The sequence below is a fragment of the Penaeus chinensis genome, chromosome 19, assembly GCF_019202785.1.
Source record: "Penaeus chinensis breed Huanghai No. 1 chromosome 19, ASM1920278v2, whole genome shotgun sequence".
Taxonomy (NCBI): Eukaryota; Metazoa; Arthropoda; class Malacostraca; order Decapoda; family Penaeidae; genus Penaeus; species Penaeus chinensis.
Window position 1 is genome coordinate 2,767,404 of NC_061837.1, and position 25,000 is coordinate 2,792,403.

Genomic DNA, 25,000 nt, shown 5'->3' on the forward strand with positions numbered 1-25,000 from the left:
TACTAGTACATAATTTGTAGTCTGTAGTATTTCACTTTTTTGTTATCTGGGAGCTACAGCTGGTGAGGACCTACGTATATTGACAAAGCAAACTGTATGTTCTTGTAGATTACTGAAAACTCATGAATTTTTACTTATTATGACTATTTTATTACAAGCATATTCACTGACAAAGTAACATTTATCCCTTTAGTAATATATGTGGCTAAATATTATCAACATCAAATCCAGTAGTTTTATTCTTTTATTTTAAATGTATAGTTCAGTTTCTCTTGCATTTTTGTTGTTTGATCAGCCAGGGGTAGTAGCTTGTTGCCTTGATGATGTCTTGTTTTGCAAAATATGGTTTGAGTTTTTTTCTTGCCTGCTTCTCCTTCTGCCTTGCTGTTTTTTTCTTTCTACTATTTTCTCTCTCTCTCTCCCTCTCCCTCTCCCTCCTTTTCTTTATTCTCTCTTTGCTTCTTTTTCCATTCTCTTTACCCATATTTTCTTATTTCCTACTTTCTTTTTTTTCCCCCTTTCTCATTCTCATTTTTTCATCCTCATTTTGGTGTCTTCACTTCTGCCTCTTCATCTTACATGATTTTTTATCGTCTAGAGAAGCAACAGGGAATCAAAGTAGCTCACCTGTTGGACAGTGCTTATCTGTGTTGTAAAGGAATCACTCTGGTTTTGAATGGTTTTGGAAGTCAGATTGCCAGAGTTCTGAAATTGGAAAGAAATTTATTTGTAATTGTGGAGACCTGTGGAGAGTGGTTAAAGCTCCATTTTTCACTTACTTTTTAAAAAAAATTGTGTAGCATTAGCGACATTACAAAACTACAGTTTGTATGTAATATGTGAATATGATTGAAAGTGGTGGTGTTCCTTTTTGTGTTTTATTTTAGGAAGAAACTGTTTAGGAGGATATAGATGTTTATATATATTTTTTTTTATCCAAAATTATTAGTTAGTTTATGGATCTCATGCAATATTGGAAGTAACATTATTGTGCAAAATATGTAATTGTATGAAATATGGTCGGCTAACTGTAGAAGTTGGATTGAGTAACCACTGTAATCAACAGTTGGTAGCCTCTTGCCACTGGTGTTCGTTATCCATATCCTGGTCATTTTGAGGGCAGCAGAACAACAGCCCTTTGATGCCTGGTGTAAACTTACACAAGCTCCAACCACCTTGCCCTGTTCCCCTATTTCATTCTAAGGATTCTTCTCCTACTTCCACAACTATCCTTTCTTTCCGTATAACCATTTGATTGTTTCATAATAGCGGTTTTGCAATTTTTCCATACAGTGTTACTCTCCCTTCCTCAGACACATACTCCCCATTTGATCTGATTGCCCTATACCTTTAACCACATCCATTTATAAATCCCCATTGCATGCCATTTGCTCCCCCACTATACCCTTTTCACTAATATTCTATCGTACAACATTCTACAACCTTTGACCTGTAACACATCTATGTATCGTCAACTCATTTCTATCCTTTTTGCCACAATTTTTACCATATTGTTATTTGATGTCTAGCACATATATTTCTTCTAAACTTTAACCATTCACAAGTACCAAGTGTTTTAAGAGTTTCTTGATATCTGTGGTTAAGAATTGAGTGGGTCTTGTTTGATGACTTCAGGAGATTTCGAGAATGTGTTGGGTAATATCTTTGTGGTATCAGTGACTGTTCAAACAAATCTGTGATGCTCTTAAGAGTTGAAGGCCCTTACTGAAAATAGGCATTATATATTGGTACTCATCTTCAGTGTTTTGTGCAGTCCGTAGCTAATTTAAAACTGTAATGAAATTTATTAACCAAAGGGGAGCACCCTCTGAATCCTGTTTACACCCCCACCCCCTTCCTCTTTTCCTTTCTTTTTCTTTTTTCTCTCCAACCCCATGAGAAAATGTGCAAATTCTAAGCTAACCATAGTCTGGTCATGAACTCGTATCTGTATCAGTAATCTATTTATATGCAGCTTTAGAAATTGGTACACTGTACTCCAGTTAATGTGTCACCTTATTATTTCATTGATAAAGTCTCATCTTATATCCTAAATCTTGATCGGAGATAATGACATCCCACACACACACACATCTGTTTGCCAGCACAGGCCACTTGTTTCTGATGCAATTTTTACCAGCGAGCAAATTTACCCAAAAAGCAATGGGGTTGAATCCTTGTCTGGGTTTAGAAATAGTGATTGCATTGGATCAGATCATGATGTTAAGGATGGTACTTATTTATGTGCTGTGAATGAGTTTACTTCTTCTTGAAGAAGCTGCATGATAACTTTTACTTTAGCTAGAGTACTCTAGGACCTGTGTTAGGAAATACTTGCATAAGTATAGATCCACATACTTCAGTGAGCAATTGAGGGCTTAACCCGACCCAGAGGGGTCACTTGTACTAGCGTCATAACAAATTGCTTGGTCTGCGGGGTACACCTGTACGCGTGGTGATGCGCCAGAGGGCATGGAGCAGGATTTGATGGTGCGGACTCCCTCGCCCAGTGTCTTGCCGTTGCCAGAAATCACCCGAGTTTATCACACTCAGGGATTTCTGTTCAACTGGCGGTGATGGGTAAATTATTTTGGGTGAATTATTTTGAAATGTTTACTGTTTTCTTTGAGATTTATGCAATGGTTGGGGTAGGATGTGCTATCCCGTTGTTAAAGAGACAACTTTTTGTTGTATTTGATTTATTATCATTATTATTAATGATTTTTTTTTTATATATATAAAAGGATGTAGAAGTGCTCTGAGGGGTGGTGAACGTCTATGGTAATTGGGTTAAAAGTTTTTCTGATTCTGGTCTTAGGCTCACATCTATGGAATAACTACATATTGATCTTTTCCTGGGAGTGATGTCACAGTTTTATTTCATGTTTTTGGTCATTATTTGTGCTAGAACTATATCATGAAGTAGCCCCCCCCCCCCCATCGGCAATGAGATTAGCGTTCAACTCTCTGTTTGGTGGGAATCTATACACTCCAAGCATCTAAGTTTCCTAATTCATTATTGCCAGTGTGTCTGCTATTTCCCAGTAAAAGTGATTTCAGTCTTGTTCTCATTTAGAGTCGCCTTCTCTACTGTCCACAGTGTAAAGGCTAACAAAATCCCTATTGCTTCCTCCACATTCTCAGGATAGATATGAGATTATGTGTTATAAACAGAAATTATATGTAATACCATGTTCTCTTACAATTGGGGTCATACTGCTAATGGTTATAGCAAAGAACTTTGGGCCAAGACTGAACCCAAAGGGATCCATATTTCAAAGGTATTGTCCTGATTAACCCAATGGCGACGGGTCAAGGCTATCGCCGTCATAACAATACGCCCTATTTGAGGCGTGCGGCTGCCCGCAGCGGCGCCGCGCCAAAACGCCCCAAGGCAATGATTCGGCTTGATGTACCGAATTCACGCGCTCAGAGTCGGCGCGCTGCCGCCGTTTGCCAGAGCGTAGAGTTTTTTTTAATTTTCTATACCTGACGCCATTGGGTTAAGTTATATCTATGACATCCCTTGGGAAATGGTCTGATAACTGTGATTCTGTTAGATGTAATGCAAAATTCTGAACACCAAATGCAGGATTTTTTAGGTCCCACTTTGGCAAATTTTTGTCATGTGTCGGATAATGTACAGTGGAACATCAGAGTTTAAAGTATTATCCCAGTACCCCCCACATTTGAAGGACTTTCTGCCATAACATAAGGGATTAGAGTAAAGATGCACCTTGTTTATGCTTGTTTCCCTCTTCAAATGATAGAATGTACATAGAGGTGCATAGAATAAAAAATGTATATATCAAGTGGTAACTCTGTGACACACAATAGTATGGGAGAACAAAGGAAAGCAAAAGAAAAGGTACTTTGCCTTGTTAAATATGCTAAACACTACCAGAATTATTACTTCACACTCACTGTTCTCCATTCACAAAAAGAAAAAGGTTGGAGTGTAGCTGTATGAACAATGGTGCTAGATACGTCCATGTGCACATAATGTGTCATTGACAATGCATGAATGCCTGACAGATTTTGATAGCAATTGTATGTTCATGGTGAATAGGATTTCTTGCATTAAACTATGGTCTTGGCAAACATGTCTTGAACATGTTAGATCTGGTCGTGTCCCGGGCCATAATCCAGACAGTAGGTATACTAGAGTAGTGACTCATGGGTGTATTGCAAAGAGGAGGCAGTCCTTGCTTCTTTGTAATACTGTTATGCTTAAGCATTTTTTTTTTTTTTTTTTTTTCTGTTTTGCTGTTGCTTAAGGTCTGTACTGGTCATTAGTTGTGCTGTATCAAGATGGTAAGACTATTTTCCTTGATCAGACTCCATATTATCTGTAGATAGTGTACATGTCTGTGCAGTAATAATAACAATATGTAAAAATAAATATGAAAATGGGGAAGCCTGATTCAAAATTACCCATTCCACAATCTTTGCAAGAAACAGATTAGAAATGGGGCAATTAAGCATATGGTCTGTATCTAGGCCTGCTCCCTTATGCCAGGAAGGCTCTGAGTTCTCTGTTCTTTTTAACAGTGAATGCTGCTGACTTTTCAGATATTTATAGGATCTAGATTGTAGTGCACAATTAGTGTCCCTGATGTATTTTAGGCTGTCCATTCCATGCACAGGAGAAAATTACATAAACCATTTTCTACTTAGCATGTTATTCAGAACTGCAAAAGATCTTCTTTGGTCACCCTCAAAAGATGTTACTTAGCTTGTGTAATATTCCACTTAGCATTTTAACTGACACCAGAAGGGTATATAAGCATGCGCTTTGTCCACTGTAATCTGTATGCATAAAGATAGCTCCAGAAATGCATAGTCATCAGAGTCCATTTCCAATCCTAATTGACTCTGTTTTACCTCATTCCTTGAACTTCTAAGAGAAACATTTGTTTTATGTTATTTTTTCTTATTTTAGGTTAATGACAACTAAAGATAATACTACACAAAGCAAGAAAGATAACTGTTCTTAGTACCATCACGTATAGACATAATTCCCCAGTTACATTGATACAGATTCTGATTTTGACCCTTTCCAGCTGTTTCACTGCTAGACTTAGAGTTGTCAGTGAAAGAATAACTAACTCGACCCATTTTGTATTGCAGGAAAGCGGCGAACCGACCGTAGCAGCAAGGATGAGAATGCTGTCCTCAGTCACCTAGATGGGCCGAAAGGACCCAAGGACTCGAGACTAGAGGCAAAGGTGGTCAACGGTTCCCTCACCAATGGCAAATTAGGTCACACTACAAGCACAACACAGAAGGAAACCAAGATTACCACATACTTCTCTCCTTCAAGGTTGGTGCCTTTGAAGGTCTTACAGTCAGTGTGTGGAAGTGACTATGGGAGAGCACAAGCTGTTTTGAGCAGATATTGAATTTGTTTGAGATGGAAATTTTGTTTTCTTATAGTCCTCTTGATAGCTCTCAGATAAATGTTTTAGATTTCTTTCATATCCAGTAATTCATCTATCTCCCAGGAAAGAAAGTATCCTTCAGTTGGTTATTTAACAGAGATATAAAATTTACTTCAGGAAAGAGAGTGAGTGAGTGAGTGAGTGAGAGTGCGAGTGCGAGTGCACAAAGTAAGATGATCAATATTTTTTTGGTTCTTCATAGATTTGATTTCTGTGATACCATAGATAAGATGCTATCATAAAAATAATAATTTTAAAAGATTATATTTCATGGTATGTTTCAGGTCACCCCCAGCTGCAGATGATGCAGAGGGGCCCAGAGGCGAAACACATGGTGGAGACAGTTGTGATATGAATCCAGAGCTAAGTAGTGCCCAGTTGAGTCGTACCCACCCAAGCTCGGCCCCAAGTACCCCAACCAAGATGATGAATGGCCACGCAGAAAGCGCAAATCTGGTGACAGCCTTTACCACCCCCCCGAAGCGCACAGTCTGCACCCGCAGCCAGGCCCTGAAAGAGTTGCAGCTCCAGACCTCTCCTACAGCTCCTAACTCTGCCAGTGCTCCCTCGAGTCCCAGCCAGGCCGGTGCAACGGCAACGACCCCTATGGGCCCCAGTACCCCTACCTCACCCACTCCAGCCTCAGCAGGAGAGGATGGCAGTAGCCCCCACACAGGGCCACCCACACCCCACAAGATCCAGGCACTCAATGAAGAGAGGCTAAGACTAGACTCGCCTCTGTCCCCATCCTCAGCTTTATCCAAGCTAAAGCTCTCCCTGACACCAAAGAAGCTAACCTTTAATGGGAAAACTACAAAGGCTAGGAAAAAGTAAGTGTGATATTTGCTGTGTCTTTAACTCTGTCTGTAGACTTTTGTGGCAATTTGGTTCCAAGAACAGGATGTGACATTTGTCCTTGTAACACAAAGTGAATTTATTGTTTCCCTGTTAATTCCTTTCAGGCTGCCTGTGCAGAGCAACACCACCAGGACAGTTACGCACGCAAAGCCTGAAAAGCCAGCTAAGAGTACCACAACTACCAAGACCCAAGCCAATGGGGAAGCCAAATCAAACCTTCGCAGTACACAGATGACAGAGTACTTCCCCATAAGGAGGTCCGAGAGAAAGCCAAAGACCACACTGCTTCAGGAGCGGCAGAAGGCCATAGAGGAGAGGATAGTTAGCGGATCTGAAGAAGGGTTAACTGTAAGGCTCTTGGTCTCTTGGTTGAAGTTGGTTTTTATGTTTATATTTTCTAAATATAGTAGATGGATGTATGAAGAACCAAAAAATAGTAATATATGCTAATGCTTTTACTTCACTGCAATTCTTTCATTTATTTTTTCTTAGGTCAAGCATTTTGGAGCAAAGGGCCGTGGTGTAGTAACAACAAGAAAGTTTGCCAAAGGAGAGTTTGTGGTAGAATACATAGGTGACCTTATTGATATGCAGGAAGCCAAAGAGAGGGAGAAGATTTATGCACAAGATGCCTCCAAAGGTTGTTATAACTACTACTTCACTTTTCAGAATCAGCAGTACTGGTGAGTCAGCTTTTTATTTGTAATATGTCAGCTGTATTAATGTTCTCTCCTCTCTCTTCTCCATTCTCATATATGATTTATCATAAATATTCTCACTGTACTATTTACTAATATTAGAATTCTTATTGTGTTAATGAAACCAAAATACTGATGTGATTAGTAGGAAAAAGAGGATCATGATACTGTCTATAGTGGTACATGGCTGTAAAAGTGCAGACTAGCTTTTAAGGCTTTTTATCAAGTTTGCCTGGAGCTCTTCTAGGGTTTTGATGAGTAGCATGAATGTGCTTGCATTATTGAGGATTTTGTAAACATGGAAGTTTTAAGGCTAAGTTTTATTTAGTGATAACACTTGCAGTAATGAGATGCAAGTTAAGATTAATCTTGCTTTTGTGTGTGTGTGTGTGTGAATAAATAATATATATTTATATTTTTGTTCAAAGTTTACTTAGAATTTGATGTGATTGCATCAATAAAATTATATATACATTTAGGATATAAGTAACATTGATACTTCTGCAGTTAAAGATGATTTTTTTCCCCTCCAGCATTGATGCAACAGAAGAGAGTGGCTACCTGGGGCGGCTGGTGAATCACAGCCGAAATGGCAACCTGGTCCCTAAGGCAGTGGAAGTGAATGGAAGGCCACACTTGATCCTTTTGGCCAAGCATGACCTAGAGCCGAGCATCGAGCTCTTATATGACTATGGGGACCGCTCGAAAGAGGCTCTGGAACATCATCCGTGGCTAGCTTCGTGATTTCCAGCTAGGTGTCACTAGGGAGAGATGGGTTTAATATATTTTGTCAATTTGAGGTTCACAGGGGTTCAGCTACACTTGCTAGCAAGGTTTTGTTTTCTTGACAGTATTAAAAAAAAACTGCTTGAAAGTCATCTCAAAAAACTGAGAGACAGTCAGAAAAATAGGAAGAAAGGAAGTTGATATTGTTATGATTTCACATACATTTTCCTTTTCATATTTTCTCCAGTGATGGTTGAAAAGGAAAATGGAACTGGTTGTGCATATTGTTATAGAATAGATGGATTTTTCTTGTGTTATGAAAGGATGTTAAGGTAGCTCTACCCCTGTAACCTGCAAGCTGTGATGTGTTTGTCACCTCTACTATACTGCCAGTCTCTGATGCTCTTGTCCTTGCACACAGCATAGATTTATCGCATCAGGTCACCTCTTGAAGTTGGTCTGGTGGTGTGCAAAGGCTATTATTATACTGTAATTTTTAGGTCAGTAGAACTATTTTGAATTACTACTACTTGTAATATCTGTTTTAATGAGAAGGGACTGTATCTGTCTCATTTTTAACAGCTGCACTTTTGAGACCAAATAGTTGTTATTATGGGTTTGGAATGAGCCAAGTGTGGATTCTTAGGCTTTTTAGATGCCTCTGGCACAAATATCGACAAACCTGCAAAGCTGTCGGACTTGGAAGAAGCCGCAGTCTTGCCTATGCTTTTGTTAGCAGCAGGATCATTTGCCTGAAGATTAGCAGTTACTTAAGAAATATTTATAATAAGTGAACGGTGAAAGAGAAACTGTGTAAAGCAGTACTTATTCATTGTGCGAGTGCAAGTGCAAGGCAGGTGAGATGGTGATGGTTCTGGAACGTATCATTCAGAACTTGGAAGTGAATGAGCCGAGATCCTCATGAGAAAGTGTGTGACTGGACCCTGATTTTTATTATTTATTTTTGACTAGTGTATTTTGCAGTACTACGTGTGAGCTGACTTTAGCATTTATACAAAAGACAAGAAGGTTTGGACTGTCTTGAGTTTTGATCTCACATTTTTTCATAGGTAGATTGACTTTTTCAACATTTATTAGTGGATGGATAATACCTATGTCTCAAATGGTAAACATCAGTGACTTGTCTCTAATTTCATTTCACATGCTTTGTTGTCTTGAACAACCATCATGCAAAGAAACTACTAGTTTTTTAACATGTGGACAGCAGAGAATGTAAAATAATGAGTTTGTATATTGTTTAGTCATGTATAGATGAGTTTTAAAGTTGTGTAATTTGCCGGTAAGAATGATATTTAAACATGGAAATCCAATGTGCTTGACGGCACCCAAGAAAGGTCTCTTGGGGCCTCCTCTGAGTGCAGAGTTCCTATGTTGAATTTAAAACTGTTTACTATTTTAGGAGTTTGGGATTTAGGGAAGAAGGGTTTGCATTTCTACCTGTGACTATCAGAGCCCAGCACTGTGAAGACTGCAGGGAGCATGTGAGCATTGACCAGTTATCCTCAAAGGGATTGTAAACACTAATGACAGTGACCGTGAAATGTGCTGATGATGGTACCAATGATGATTTTAGCAAATATATTTTGTCAGAGGAGAGGAGATTAATATTATTTATAGTACCTGTTTCAATAACAATTTTAAGACTATTTTCCTAAATCCTCCTCAGATTGTTGGTTATAGTGTGTGTGTGTTCAGTAGATGGTTTGTATGTGTGGTGTGTGTGTGTGTGTATTCAGTAGATGGTTTGTATGTGTGATGTGTGTGTGTGTGTGTGTGTATGTGTATGTGTATGTGTATGTGTACATGGTCTGTTCCATGTATGCATAGTCAAATCCCTTTGAGAAATAATTAGTTGTTCATAATCTGCAGTAGGATCACCTCCTCTCTTTTGAAACCTGCCACTATAATGTGCCTCTTTTGAAGTCGAGGTGCAGAACAAGGAGTGGTAGCTTTGAAGTCTCTCAGGACATGACAGGATATGGTCAGTGCACAGCTGCCAGTCAGTAATCCTGCATTTAGCCACATGCCTTGAGTGGGCACTGGATGTCTTCATTTAGAATGATACGGAAAGGCAAAGGAATTAAAAAAACTGCCGTCATGAAATATAACATGTACTGTAAACAGCTGTTATAAAGGGGATGCTAAAATGAGACAGAGTCAAATCTTTGAGCTTTAAAAGAGAAGAGAAAATGTGAAATGAACTTCAGACTGCTGATGAGGAGGAAGGCCTTTTGTAAGAGTGGTTGCTAGTGATGATGTGTTGCTTTCCAGGTTTAGAAATTTGCAGCTTAGAAAATTAAGACTGTTAGGAAGAAAAGGATGCCATAAAATTTTCTAATTATAATTGTTCTAAATCCAAGACTAGAATGATTACATTTAACATACAAACATGCCCATTTATAAACAAAGACATGAAATGCTTGCATAGACATAGTTACATACACTTTAACATTTGTGTATTTGTGAATAATAAACAAATACAAAGACCCACTTGTATGGAAATAATCTTGCTTGCACAAATATAACATCTGATGAATACACACACACAAGCATATCTACATAGACACATACTGGCACTCTTGTATACAGACAAACACAGAGACATTCTTTGCTGCGTTTCTCTTATTAGTACAAATATGTAAGAAATCATTATTTTAGTTATGAAATAATAATTATTATAAAGTTTAAAAAAAAAAGAAAAGAAAAAACGAATCTCAGAAGTGATAACACGTGGATGGGAAAGGAACCTATTGCCTTGGATCTACACTTGCTATTTCGCTTCAGAGTAGAGTTGATTACCACTGTCAGAAGTCTGAGCAGGCTTTGAATGAAGATTAACAGTATTCAGTTCAAGAGGAAGAGAAGAAGGAAGGTAAATCTGTGAGTTGGATGTAGAGTGATTGGAATTTTTTGCAATTCAGTGGAAGGAGAAAAGGAGGAAGCAGTCAGACTATTGAGGAAAAGTCATTACCTTCAGAACTCTATTCTGCTTTACAAACACAAACACACACACACACACACACACATACACATATATATATATATATATATATATATATATATATATATATATATATATATATTTGCTAGTGCATGAGGATATATTGGAATGTGCTGTCTAGTTCAAGATGAAAGAATTGAAAAAAAGAAAAAAAATGGATAAGAAATAAGACAATCTGATAAGCCCAAGGTTTTTACACTAATCCAAAATTGGGAAAACGTTTCGTGTAGCTCGTGTCTCAGTGCAGAGATGCTCCTCTCTGGCTGTCAAGTCTCCCGGTTTCAAACCAAGAGAAAGAACCTTCAGATTTGGCAGACTCTGGGATGTTTCAAACTGCCACAAGAAATTATGCAAGGCTCGGATGCCTTTGGTTTGAAATGCCGGAGACCACTATAGTCATAGTTTTTGAAGTGTGTTTGTGTGTAAGTAAAATTTGATTCTTTGAAAAATGTCATATTGGAAGATGTGAATTTTGAAAAGAAAGAAAGAAAAAAAATAATAATTTAGGTGCCAATCCATATGAGACATGGAAATAGACAAAGAAAGGAAAAAAAGAGATTGATACACAGATAAGCAGAATTGCCTACCTCATGCAGTGTTTAGGGATTCCTGTTATTTTATCCACCTTTCCTTGTAGAATATTTGATATATCAGATAGATTTGGTGTTTTCCTTGGATATTTTCCATTGATTTGCCTTTTTACTCCCTCTAGTACAGTGAAAGGTCACCACTTTGTAATGCAGGCAGTTCAGCATTATTTAGACAGATTTGTGAAATGTTTCTCAGTGCAGTGATACCATTTGACTTTCGTGAATTCTAAACACTTTGTCTGCATCCCCCTCCTCCCCCTTTTTTGTTTTTCCAAAAGGACCTTTCTTCTTTACCGGCTTATGAAGAAAGCATACTTGCGACCATGAAGGCATTTCAGAAAAATAGTCTCCAAAGATCAGAATGCTCCTCTTCTGACTACGAATTCACAAGATTTCACTGTATATCCTTTGTTATCGCAGATGGAAATTTGGCTCTGTGTACATCTGACAGGTTTTATGCTGTGATGTAACAAAACGTAGATTGTATCGGTCAAGATGTGTTTCTTGAAATTGACGAAGTTACTCTACAGATGACTGTTTTTTTATTATGAATATTTCTCTCTCTCTCTCTCTCTCTCTCTCTCTCTCTCTCTCTCTCTCTCTCTCTCTCTCTCTCTCTCTCTCTCTCTCTCTCTCTCTCTCTCTCTCTCTCTCTCTCTCTCTCTCTCTCTCTCTCTCTCTCTCTCTCTCTCTCTCTCTCTCTCTCTCTCTCTCTCTCTCTCTCTCTCTCTCTCTCATCTCTCTTTCTCTCTCTCTTTCTCTTTCTCTTTCTCTTTATTTATTTATTTTTTTTGTTCCCATCATAGTTAGTAGACTCATAACTGAGATAACCTGTAAGCCAGAAGAAAAAAGGAATATTTGTATTTATATATATTTTTTATCAACATAGAAGTCCCTCTGTCAGGTGAGCGTGTATGGTTACCTAGGAATTTCAGCCTTGTTAGAGTTGTATTATGTAACCGGTGATGCATTGTCTTTGTGGAAGAGTGGTTTTGAGAAAGCTATCTTTAAAACCTGACAGTTTGTGATGTGGAATAATTTTTGATATTGCCTAAGAAATTCCAAATAAAGATTAATGGTAAAATGATTATTGATTTATTTCACATATGTAGTTGTTTTATTTTATTTCTTCACTCTCCTTTAAAAGTGTATAGTAGTAAGGTTATAATTGTTTGACATATATCCATTATGTCTTATTACTAGGGTGCCTTTTTTGCGGGACTGGATTAGATATGTTGGTGTAAGGTTTTGCATTAAACTAGAACATACCAAGATCAAACTAATTGGATCATAACCCATGACATACACACTTGTATGAACACACAAGTATATACACACACGCACATTATATGCACTTACATATGCACAAATGTACATACATATGTACATGCATTTGTACACACACACACACATATATATATATATATATATATATATATATATATATATATATATATATATATAATAAATTAAATTAAATTACACCTATATATAAAATTTATGAAAAACTGGTGTAGAATGTAGGCCTTCAATTTAGTAGCTAATTGTCTAATTGTCAAATTGTCACTATATAACCTTTTCCCAGACATAGGGTGGCACCAGCAATACTTGCCTAAGCCTTTTCTCAAATTACATATCTTTAACTCTTCTCCTACATATGAAGTACATTGTACGTTGTTGGAATGTATAGCATTGAAGAAAGTGATATTGGTGATAGCTTGTTAAGAAATTTTTAAAAGATTACCATTGTTTTGAATGTTATTGGAGTATCAACATAGTATAACTTTTTTCTTTTAAATTCCATAGGTAAGGAAGTGTTGTAAATGTTGATATAATCACATTAAGGTGATGGAAGTTTGTACTTTTGCAGTTACTCTCCCAAGGAAACTCATTGAGGTGATTCACAGCTGCTGAATAGTTTATTATTTGGGTATATTTACTATTGGCAGCAGGTTTGAAATGACCCACAAAGCAAACAACATTCAACAGGTTAAATTACCATAGTGCATATTCCTTTGGTCAAGGTAAGGGTGTCATTCCTAGTAGAGATAATGGTGCTTGTGCCATGCATGAATTGCGTGTGTGAAACTTATTTCTTGATGGTTATAAGAAACTACACTTAAAGATATTATTGAGACAATGGTGAGACAATATAAGGGCAACTTTGAGTGATATTCATTATTCAGGTTTTGTGGGATGCAGGTTTTGTGCAGTTCACTGACATTTCCTGGTTAGATAATGTTTGTCTTTTGTTTTCTTCCCCTGTTATTGATATTTATTTATTTTATATATTATGAACAGCTCTTTGCTGATCAGAAGTTCAGATTGGGTCATTAAATCTCATTTTAAACCATACCTGTATAAGTTCAAGTTATTTTTGGTTAGCACTGGGTTTCATTTTAACACTATATCTTTTCTAAATGGACATGTGCCTCTGAAATCTATTATTTCTTTGATGGTTAGGTGTGGTATGTATGTCCCAATACAGCAATGAAAGAACTTTAGTGGGAAAGAGACATAATCAGTTTATGAATGTAACTACACTCCAGAGACTGTGCACAAGACCAGCTTGCTTTCATGGGGGAAAACCAGAAATTGAGTACAGAAAGTTTGGTATAATTATCCTTTTTTTTTTTTTTTCCAATTTACTTTTATAGTAATCATCCAAAGATAATTTTTTTTCTAAAGTGTATGAATTTTCCTCCGTAAGTCACGAGAGGTTGAAGGACTTTGTTCACTTTTAAGAAAATTGCATTTCTCTGGAATGCCCATTTGCTTTCTAGGTGAGGTAGGAGGGTCATGCCGAGGGAAACAAGAAAAACAAGTCTTAGGTTGTTAGTATGTGCTGGTATACCCACCGTGAGTTCAACTGCTGTTCCTATCTGCTGTTTAGAAACCTTGATGCTGGGGACACCCTGTTTGTAAGATTTGAAATCCCATGAAATCCATATATAGTAAGTACATCCAAAAAGAGATGAGGTTTTTAGTTTGTATAAATTTTTTTAACTTGAAAAAAAAAATCAGTGCTTGATGTTCTGCAAATGCTTGGAAATTCTTTCTCAATTATTACAATATGAAGAATACCGAGTTTGTCTTTATCTTGGTTTAATCAGCCATTTCTTGGGATCAATTTCATGTATAATGTATATCCTACGACCACAAATTATTTGAAGTATGCCACTTTTATAGATAACATTTGCCAAAGTCAGACCAAATACATCCTCAATTAGTATTTTTCAGGAATAGAAGCATCAAATGAAGTATTACCTTGAAAGTGTTGATCTTTTTCACTAATATATCTTTATAATATACCTATTGAATTGCTAAGCTTATTTGAAAGAAGAAAATAAAGTTATATGCTTTCTCCACTTAACTGAAACACCTGGTCATAAGCAGAATATAAATATATTACACAAGTTAGCAGAAAAATATTTATACACAATACAGTTACTCAAACAGTATAAAGTTGTAGTTTACCATGGAATATTGTAAAATGTTTGATATATGAAAGCAATTATTGACAAATAAAGAGTGGATGCATAGAAATATCAGAAACTGAACATTACAGTAAGACATTTCCCCATCATGTTATATGACCCATGAAACATATTTTCTTTGCTTATACATGAAGATAAAAGCAATTTATTTTTTTGTCGAATTGCTATGATACAGTGAAGATAATTCAAGGTAAATAGAACAGCTTGCCTGCCTTTTTTGTTTCCATTTTATATGTAGAGGTTTCTTAATCACTTACTAATGTTTAGGAAGAGTTGCATTGTTTGTTTTGCTATTCCAAAGACTGCTGTCTGCACTTAATTTTGCTAGTAATAAGTGTTTTTTCCCTCTTTATTCTTTCCATAGACATACATACTGTTAGTATTAAGAGTTCGATATATGTAAATTCCTGATTTGCAACACCACAATAATCAGAATCAATAATGATAGGGTCAAGTACATTATATGCAATCACTAGTGCTGATTATGGTGATTTCCAAGTAAAGAAAAATTATATGTATTTGATATTATATTATACTTGCAAAAGACCAAGTTCGAAGAATGATTGCTCATTAAGGCTTCTGTCTCGGACCAGTTTTAGTGAATTCTGATGAGTATTTGATCTTTCTTTCAGACTGATATGTGGTATTTCTGAGAATGATTTTCTTCATTGCTACTCAAGGCAGAATTGCGGGTGACATTTTACGTATAGAGCATTTTTGAAAAGGATGGAAGGATATAACTGATAGTGTAGTTTGCATGCTTCTCAGTGTAAAGAGAAGTTGATGTGGTAATTTTTAATGAGTTACAGTGTAGTAATAAACACATGTAGTCAACATTTGAGATAAAGCAACACTAAACTGGTATCAAAACACCAACAGAAAGATATTGTTGCAAGAGTTGACTTTGTAGTATTACCTCAGTTTATGATGGGATTTTGTGTATTGTAGGACTGCCAAAAAAATGAAGCTTTATGCAATACCTAAACCTGTGAGAAATCGGTAAAATACATGATTTACACAGAGGTCTCTGGAAGTTAGTGTTAACCAAACATCTGTGTTGTATTTGAAGTACAGTATGTAGATAGTGTATTTCCCTTTTAAAGGTACATGCAGGTAGATGAACCAGGTGCTGTGGCTGTTCTGTTTTTTACCCGCTCTGTCCACGTCGGATGGGGTGCAGGGAGAAGCAAAGTAAAGGAAAGCCTTTGGGGTGATTTCAAAGACTTGTTCTTTTCCTTTTCTGTTTTTCTTCTGGAATTACAGTGGATGTTGTAATGGTAATATTAGACTGTAAAAGCTGATTGACTTTTCTTTAGATAAGACAGAAAACTAGTGTACAGGCTAGAGGTGTTACAGAGCTTGTCTTAATGAAAATGGGGGGGGGAGAAAGTGGTGATAGATGAAATAGTATCTTTTTATTTTTTTTATATATATATATATATAAAGAAAATGATAATGGATTGCATATACTTTGAATATTATTCAGTATAGTGTTTAATCTCTTGAAAATTTATATTTAATGGCTATTTTGTATGTCTCTTTTTCTCGGTATACACAGTGTTTTTGTAGCCTTTTCACCATTACAATAAGAGTAGACAGGAAACCTCTTTTAATACTCTTGCCTTTTTCCTGTAATATGTTTTGCCCTTAAATTTCCTTCCTGTGTTGGTTTACAGTTATTCTTCATTTTACTTTACACTTTATAGGTTTAATTATGGCTTATGTTTAAGGCATTGTTTCTATTCATTAATTTATTGTATATTTTTTTTCTGTTGCTTGTAGATATTGCATACCCTAAAAGTAGCCACTGGTTTTATAGCTCACCAAGCAGTACATTCCACTTCGGATTTTGTCATTGTGCTCAAAGTATCTCTATTTTCGTAGAAGGCCAGGGTAAATTTCTACAGTAAACGAAGCAGGTTGTATTGCTGTACTGTGTGTGATTTGTTTGGTATTGTAGTACAGCAACTAAAGATATTTTGTTGTGTAAGATATTTCCGAGTACCCACCAAATAATATGTTTTATTTTTATCTATTTTTTAAACTTTGTTTTATTTCCAGCATACCTTTAATGATTTATGATGAACTTGGCAGCAGTGACGGGAGAAACAGAGTCTACACCATGTGAAAGGAAGTGTAAAACCTGAGCATTGCACTACATGGACTGTGAGGAAGGTGGCAAAGGAGAGCCAGATATTTTGTTAAAATGCTGTTATTAACATTGGAGAATCTATGTGTGACTTCTGCACTTCCTCGTATTGCATTGCTCAGTACTGCCAGTGTGTGAAGCTGGCTCTGCCTTAACAGAGAAACTACCTAATTAAGATAGAGAGAGGAAGTGAGAGAGAGCGAGAGAGCGAGAGCGAGAGCGAGAGAGAAAGAGAGAAGAAAACACATTCACAAAGCCCAAAATAGTATTTGTCATAATGAATGGTGCCACATGACATTATTATGGAATGATATAGGTTTTCTGTGTTTGTATAAAAAATAATAGCATAGATAAAGAGTGTCATTAGGATCTGTTGTCAATAATTTTAGTCACTTGTATAACAAACCTGTGTTCTAGATTTTAATAAATGAGGGCAAGTCTTGAAGTATGTTTTCTTTCCTTTTGAATTTAAACTCATTGTGTAAATACCATGCATTCAAGAACAGAAAGCAGAGGTATTGTTTTTTATGGTCTGCTTTGTTTAGACAGTTTTTACAACTAAGAAACTACTGAAGGTAATAATAGTAATAGTGATATAATTACAATGATAATGGCCATGATGATCATGATCATGATAGTGATAAAGATAATAATAATAAATATAATATTAATGATCATGATCATGATAAGAATGATGATGATGATGATAATATGAATGTGATCACATTATAAACGACATGAATTTTAGCTCTGGAAGCGTGTGAAAAGTGATATAGCTGACATTATCATCATCTCTACCAAATGATCTACAAGGACAGGGAAGCCTGAAATTCAGCTTGCAAAAGTTTTGTGACAGTTTAGGCTGCTAGCGATGATAGAAGAAGAGATGTGTTTTGAGAATAATCTAGAATGGTTTGCTCTTTTAAATTCATTACATCCACAAAGGCCACTTTGCTGATTGCCTGACAGGGAAATATGTGGTAGTTTGTGCTCATGGACGAAATATATAAAAGTAATACATTGAGAAGATATACTATTAACTATTTCTCATCCTATTAATTTATTTGATGTACTATTTCTTTGGAAATAGACAGGAAGTATGGTTAGGTTGAATTTTTGTCAGCCAGTCCTGTTTTTTTTTAAGCTGCTAGGGGGTAAGAGCCATTTTGAAAAGATACACAGCACTTGTATGTTCAACAAACAAGAATCCAGGAGGCCCCCAGTTTACATGCATGTTTATGGATCATTCCATTACAGATTAGTGGTATATGATATTGATGGCTAGCACATATTTGTCTTTACTATTAACCATTAACCACCATACAAACTTGTAGAATCTTAGAATTTTGAGGGGGAGAGTGACATACAGACCCACTAATCAAAACACATCTGAACAAATGATGCCGTCACCCTCGCCCCCATCCACCCAGCTCCTCCATGTGCTGTTGCATTGCTTATCAGTCCCATATTTTTTGCATGGAGGTTTATTGATACCTGGGGAGTATTATTATTCATATATATATTTCCAACTTTATCGTCTATGTTAATGATATATAAATTACATATATGTTTATATATATATATATATATATATATATATATATATATATATAATATATATATATATATATATCTTATAAATCATATATATCATATATATATATATATATATATATATATATATATATATATATCATATATATCATATATATCATATATATCATATATATCATATATATATATCATATATATATATATATATATATATATATATATATATATATCATATATTATATTATATTATATAAACAGTAGTGTTTTACCATACATTTATATATATATATATATATATATATATATATATATATATATAACAACAGAAAAAAACGGCTAATATACAAGCTAGCTGCAACAGTTTTACAACTTATTTTCAGCAATACGATAATTGTTTTCAAGAAGTGCGAAATACTGTTTGTTGTTCTGCGCCAAGTTAGCTCAGGTTGGGTGTCTGTGAGTATGAATGTGACCGGAGTGGAGTGTGTGAGTCTGAGTGTATGTTTGAGAGAGAGAGAGAGAGAGATTGTGTATCTGTCTCTGAGTCAATGCGACTCGGTGTGCGTGTGCGCGTAAAGATTTAATGTAAATCTGGGTGTGTATGAACCTCATGATAAGACCTGAGTGTCCGGCCGCTTGCTAGGCAGGTGTGCACTTGTGCCCTCAAGGTTGCTCGTTTTCCCAAGCACTGCGTACAGTTTATCTTAACCCCGTGATTTTTTTTCTCCTAAGTCAAACAGATAAACATCATTCAAACTCTAAATACATTTTTCTCTCTCTTCCCCACCGGCTATATCAATCGCAAGCATAATATATCATAATAAACCAGTCGAGAATGGGGAATCCCCTGGCAGGCTACGGCTGAATCAAAACGATGTCCTCGCCCCTTCCTACTCGATCCCTTGGAGCCACGTGAGAGAAGGAGAGGAGTGTTCAAGGTCATTTTGCCGTGTTCCTCGATTCGATATCCCTTTGAAAAAAAAGGGGTTCCACAAGGTTCTATTGGAATTAAGAGAGGGTTCTACTAGCTTTAAGATGGGATTCTTTTTGCCTGAGGACGGGGATTATATTAGTCTTAAGACGGGATTATACTATCCTGAGGTAGGGATTTCAACTAGCCTGAAGACGGGGTTCTGCTACCATTAAGAATGGCTTCTACTGATTCTAATTTATAAATATATACATTTTATCCCTCTTTGCCCCTCAGGCTATACCAATCGCAACCACAATTAATCACAATAACTAAACAGAGAACGAGAGGAATCTTCTCCCTGTCTAACGCTGAATAAAGACGATTTCTCTGCACGTTTGATTCCTTTCTTCTTGCAGATCACCTCCTTAGGGGTCGTCCATTTTTTTCATCATTTTCAGAACTGTAATTTTTTTTTCCATTACCCCCCACCCCCCCCCCACCCCCTTTCAGAGTGTGCAGAGCAAAAGGGTCAAAACCATGACTGCCACTGGATCTCCAATTGGATCTGGATCGGCTTTTGTAAAGATGTTCTGAAAAGCGTGCGCTACAGATTAACACCTTCCCCCCACCACCCATCCGGGCAACGATTTGGACGCTCGTGAAAATTATGTGTGTGCGTGTGTGTGTGTGTGTGTGTGAGTGTGAGTGTGAGTGTGTGTGTGTGTGTTTGAGTGTGTGAGTGTGTGTGTGTGTGTGTGTGTGTGTGAGCGTGAGTGTGAGTGTGTGTGTGTGTGAGAGTGAGTGTGCGAGTGTGTGTGTGTGTGTGTGTGTATGTATGTGTGTGTTCCGAGCCTTATGTCGAGGTTCTACTAGCTTTAGGATAGGATTCGCTTTGCCTGAGGACAGTTTTATACTAGCTTTAAGACAGGACTCTTCTAGTCTGAAGACGGGGTTCTACTAGCTCTAAGACGGGGTTCTACTAGCCTGATGACGGGGTTCTACTAGCTCTAAGACGGGGTTCTACTAGCCCTTAGATGGGGTTCCACTAGCCTGAAGACGGGGTTCTACTAGCTCTAAGACGGGGTTCTACTAGCTCTAAGACGGGGTTCCACTAGCCTGAAGACGGGGTTCTACTAGCCTGAAGACGGGGTTCTACTAGCTCTAAGACGGGGTTCTACTAGCCCTAAGACGGGGTTCCACTAGCCTGAAGACGGGGTTCCACTAGCCCTAAGACGGGGTTCCACTAGCCTGAAGACGGGGTACTACTAGCTCTAAGACGGGGTTCCACTAGCCTGAAGAGTGGGTTCTACTAGCCCTAAGACGTGGTTCTACTAGCCTGAAGACGGGGTTCTACTAGCCCTAAGACGGGGTTCCACTAGCCTGAAGACGGGGATTCTACTAGCTCTAAGACGGGGTTCTACTAGCCCTAAGACGGGGTTCCACTAGCCTGAAGACGGGGTTCCACTAGCCTGAAGACGGGGTTCCACTAGCCTGAAGACGGGATTCTACTAGCTCTAAGACGGGGTTCTACTAGCTCTAAGACGGGGTTCCACTAGCCTGAAGACGGGGTTCTACTAGCCTGAAGACGGGATTCTAACTAGCTCTAAGACGGGGTTCTACTAGCTCCTAAGACGGGTTCCACTAGCCTGAAGACGGGGTTCTACTAGCTCTAAGACGGGTTTCTACTAGCCTAAGACGGGGGTTCTACTAGCCCTAAGACGGGGGTTCCACTAGCCTGAAGACGGGGTTCTACTAGCTCTAAGACGGGGTCTTCTAGCCAAGACGGTTCTACTAGCCTGAAGACGGGTTCCACTAGCCTGAAGACGGAAGGGTTCTACTAGCTCTAAGACGGGGGTCCACTAGCCTAAGGACGGGGTTCCACTAGCCTGAAGACGGGGGTTCCACTAGCTCTAAGACGGGGTTCTACTAGCTCTAAGACGGGGTTCTACTAGCCTAAGACGGGGTTCTACTAGCCTGAAGACGGGGTTCCACTAGCCTGAAGACGGGGTTCCACTAGCCTGAAGACGGGATTCTACTAGCTCTAAGACGGGGTTCTACTAGCTCTAAGACGGGGTTCCACTAGCCTGAAGACGGGGTTCTACTAGCCTGAAGACGGGGATTCTACTAGCTCTAAGACGGGGTTCTACTAGCCCTAAGACGGGGTTCCACTAGCCTGAAGACGGGGTTCTACTAGCCTGAAGACGGGGTTCTACTAGCCTCTAAGACGGGGTTCCACTAGCCTGAAGACGGGGTTCCACTAGCCTGAAGACGGGGTTCTACTAGCTCTAAGACGGGGTTCTACTAGCTCTAAGACGGGGTTCCACTAGCCTGAAGACGGGGTTCTACTAGCTCTAAGACGGGGTTCCACTAGCCCTAAGACGGGGTTCCACTAGCCTGAAGACGGGGTTCTACTAGCTCTAAGACGGGGTTCTACTAGCCCTAAGACGGGGTTCCACTAGCCTGAAGACGGAGTTCTACTAGCTCTAAGACGGGGTTCTACTAGCTCTAAGACGGGGTTCCACTAGCCTGAAGACGGGGTTCTACTAGCCCTAAGACGGGGTTCCACTAGCCTGAAGACGGGGTTCTACTAGCTCTAAGACGGGGTTCCACTAGCCTGAAGACGGGGTTCTACTAGCTCTAAGACGGGGTTCCACTAGCCTGAAGACGGGGTTCTACTAGCTCTAAGACGGGGTTCTACTAGCCTGAAGACGGGGTTCTACTAGCCCTAAGACGGGGTTCCACTAGCCTGAAGACGGGGTTCCACTAGCCCTGAAGACGGGGTTCCACTAGCCTGAAGACGGGGTTCTACTAGCCTGAAGACGGGGTTCTACTAGCTCTAAGACGGGGTTCTACTAGCCCTAAGACGGGGTTCCACTAGCCTGAAGACGGGGTTCTACTAGCTCTAAGACGGGGTTCTACTAGCCCTAAGACGGGGTTCTACTAGCCTAAGACGGGTTCTACTAGCCCTAAGACGGGGTTCTACTAGCTCTAAGACGGGGTTCTACTAGCCCTAAGACGGGGTTCTACTAGCCTGAAGACGGTTCTACTAGCTCTAAGACGGGGTTCTCATAGCTCTAAGACGGGGTTCCTACTAGCCTGAAGACGGGTTCTACTAGCCTAAGACGGGGTTCTACTAGCCCTAAGACGGGGTTCCACTAGCCTGAAGACGGTTCTACTAGCTCTAAGACGGGTTCTACTAGCTCTAAGACGGGGTTCAACTAGCCTAAGACGGGGTTCCTACTGCCTAAGACGGGTGTTCTACTAGCCTAAGACGAGGTTCACTAGCCTTAGACGGGGTTCTACTAGCTCTAAGACGGGGTTCTACTAGCTCTAAGACGGGGTTCTACTAGCCCTAAGGACGGGTTCACTAGCCTGAAGACGGGAGTTCTACTAGCCTAAGACGGGGTTCTACTAGCCTAAGACGGGGTTCGACTAGCCCTAAGACGGGGTTCTACTAGCCTAAGACGGGGTTCACTAGCCTGAAGACGGGGTTCTTACTAGCTCTAAGACGGGGTTCTACTAGCTCTAAGACGGGTTCTACTAGCCGAAGACGGGGTTCTACTAGCTCTAAGACGGGGTTCCACTAGCCCTAAGACGGGGTTCCACTAGCCTGAAAACGGGGTTCTACTAGCTCTAAGACGGGGTTCTACTAGCCCTAAGACGGGGTTCCACTAGCCTGAAGACGGGGTTCTACTAGCTCTAAGACGGGGTTCTACTAGCCCTAAGACGGGGTTCCACTAGCCTGAAGACGGGGTTCTACTAGCTCTAAGACGGGGTTCTACTAGCCCTAAGACGGGGTTCCACTAGCCTGAAGACGGGGTTCTACTAGCTCTAAGACGGGGTTCTACTAGCTCTAAGACGGGGTTCTACTAGCCTTAGACGGGGTTCTACTAGCTCTAAGACGGGGTTCTACTAGCCTGAAGACGGGGTTCTACTAGCTCTAAGACGGGGTTCTACTAGCTCTAAGACGGGGTTCCACTAGCCTTAAGACGGGGTTCTACTAGCCTAAGACGGGGTTCTACTAGCTCTAAGACGGGGTTCTACTAGCCCTAAGACGGGGTTCCACTAGCCTGAAGACGGGTTCTACTAGCTCTAAGACGGGGTTCTACTAGCCCTAAGACGGGGTTCCACTAGCCTGAAGACGGGGTTCTACTAGCTCTAAGACGGGGTTCTACTAACTCCAAGACGGGGTTCCACTAGCCTGAAGACGGGGTTCTACTAGCTCTAAGACGGGGATTCACCAGCCTGAAGACGGGGCTCTACTAGCTCTAAGACGGGTTTCCACTAGCTCTAAGACGGGGTTCTACTAGCCCTAAGACGGGGTTCCACTAGTCTGAAGACGGGGTTCTACTAGCTCTACGACGGGGTTCCACTAGCCTGAAGACGGGGTTCTACTAGCTCTAAGACGGGGTTCTACTAGCCCTAAGACGGGGTTCTACTAGCCTGAAGACGGGGTTCTACTAGCTCTGAAGACGGGGTTCTACTAGCTCTAAGACGGGGTTCCACTAGCCTGAAGACGGGGTTCTACTAGCTCTAAGACGGGGTTCCACTAGCCCGAAGACGGGGTTCCACTAGCCTGAAGACGGGGTTCTACTAGCTCTAAGACGGGGTTCCACTAGCCTGAAGACGGGGTTCTACTAGCTCTAAGACGGGGTTCTACTAGACTCTAAGACGGGGTTCCACTAGCCTGAAGACGGGGTTCTACTAGCTCTAAGACGGGGTTCTACTAGCTCTAAGACGGGGTTCCACTAGCCTGAAGACGGGGTTCTACTAGCTCTAAGACGGGGTTCCACTAGCTCTGAAGACGGGGTTCTACTAGCCCTAAGACGGGGTTCTACTAGCCCTAAGACGGGGTTCTACTAGCTCTAAGACGGGGTTCCTACTAGCTCTAAGACGGGGTTCTACTAGCTCTAAGACGGGGTTCTACTAGCTCTAAGACGGGGTTCTACTAGCCTAAGACGGGGTTCTACTAGCCTGAAGACGGGGTTCTACTAGCTCTAAGACGGGGTTCTACTAGCTCTAAGACGGGGTTCCACTAGCCTAAGACGGGGTTCTACTAGCCTGAAGACGGGGTTCTACTAGCCCTAAGACGGGGTTCCACTAGCCTGAAGACGGGGTTCTACTAGCTCTAAGACGGGGTTCTACTAGCCCTAAGACGGGGTTCCACTAGCCTGAAGACGGGGTTCTACTAGCTCTAAGACGGGGTTCTACTAGCTCTAAGACGGGGTTCCACTAGCCTGAAGACGGGGTTCTACTAGCTCTGAAGACGGGGTTCTACTAGCTCTAAGACGGGGTTCCACTAGCCTGAAGACGGGGTTCTACTAGCTCTAAGACGGGGTTCTACTAGCCCTAAGACGGGGTTCCACTAGCTCTAAGACGGGGTTCTACTAGCTCTAAGACGGGGTTCTACTAGCCCTAAGACGGGGTTCCACTAGCCTGAAGACGGGGTTCTACTAGCTCTGAAGACGGGTTCCACTAGCCTGAAGACGGGGTTCTACTAGCTCTAAGACGGGGTTCTACTAGCTCTAAGACGGGGTTCCACTAGCCTGAAG

The 25,000-nt window shown here is 39.8% G+C and overlaps 1 protein-coding gene across 1 annotated transcript in view; it reads left to right on the forward strand.

Moving 5' to 3' along the window:
* LOC125035469 (N-lysine methyltransferase KMT5A-B-like) overlaps window positions 1–11,950 on the forward strand; it is a 13,414-nt gene extending 1,464 nt beyond the window's left edge. Inside the window, exons 2-6 of the mRNA XM_047627902.1 lie at window positions 5,131–5,323; window positions 5,726–6,271; window positions 6,404–6,647; window positions 6,792–6,982; window positions 7,531–11,950. Of these exons, the coding sequence (XP_047483858.1) occupies window positions 5,131–5,323; window positions 5,726–6,271; window positions 6,404–6,647; window positions 6,792–6,982; window positions 7,531–7,741 (1,385 nt within the window). The 3' untranslated portion in view covers window positions 7,742–11,950. The remainder of the gene's footprint in view (window positions 1–5,130; window positions 5,324–5,725; window positions 6,272–6,403; window positions 6,648–6,791; window positions 6,983–7,530) is intronic.
* Window positions 11,951–25,000: the final 13,050 nt, after the last annotated feature.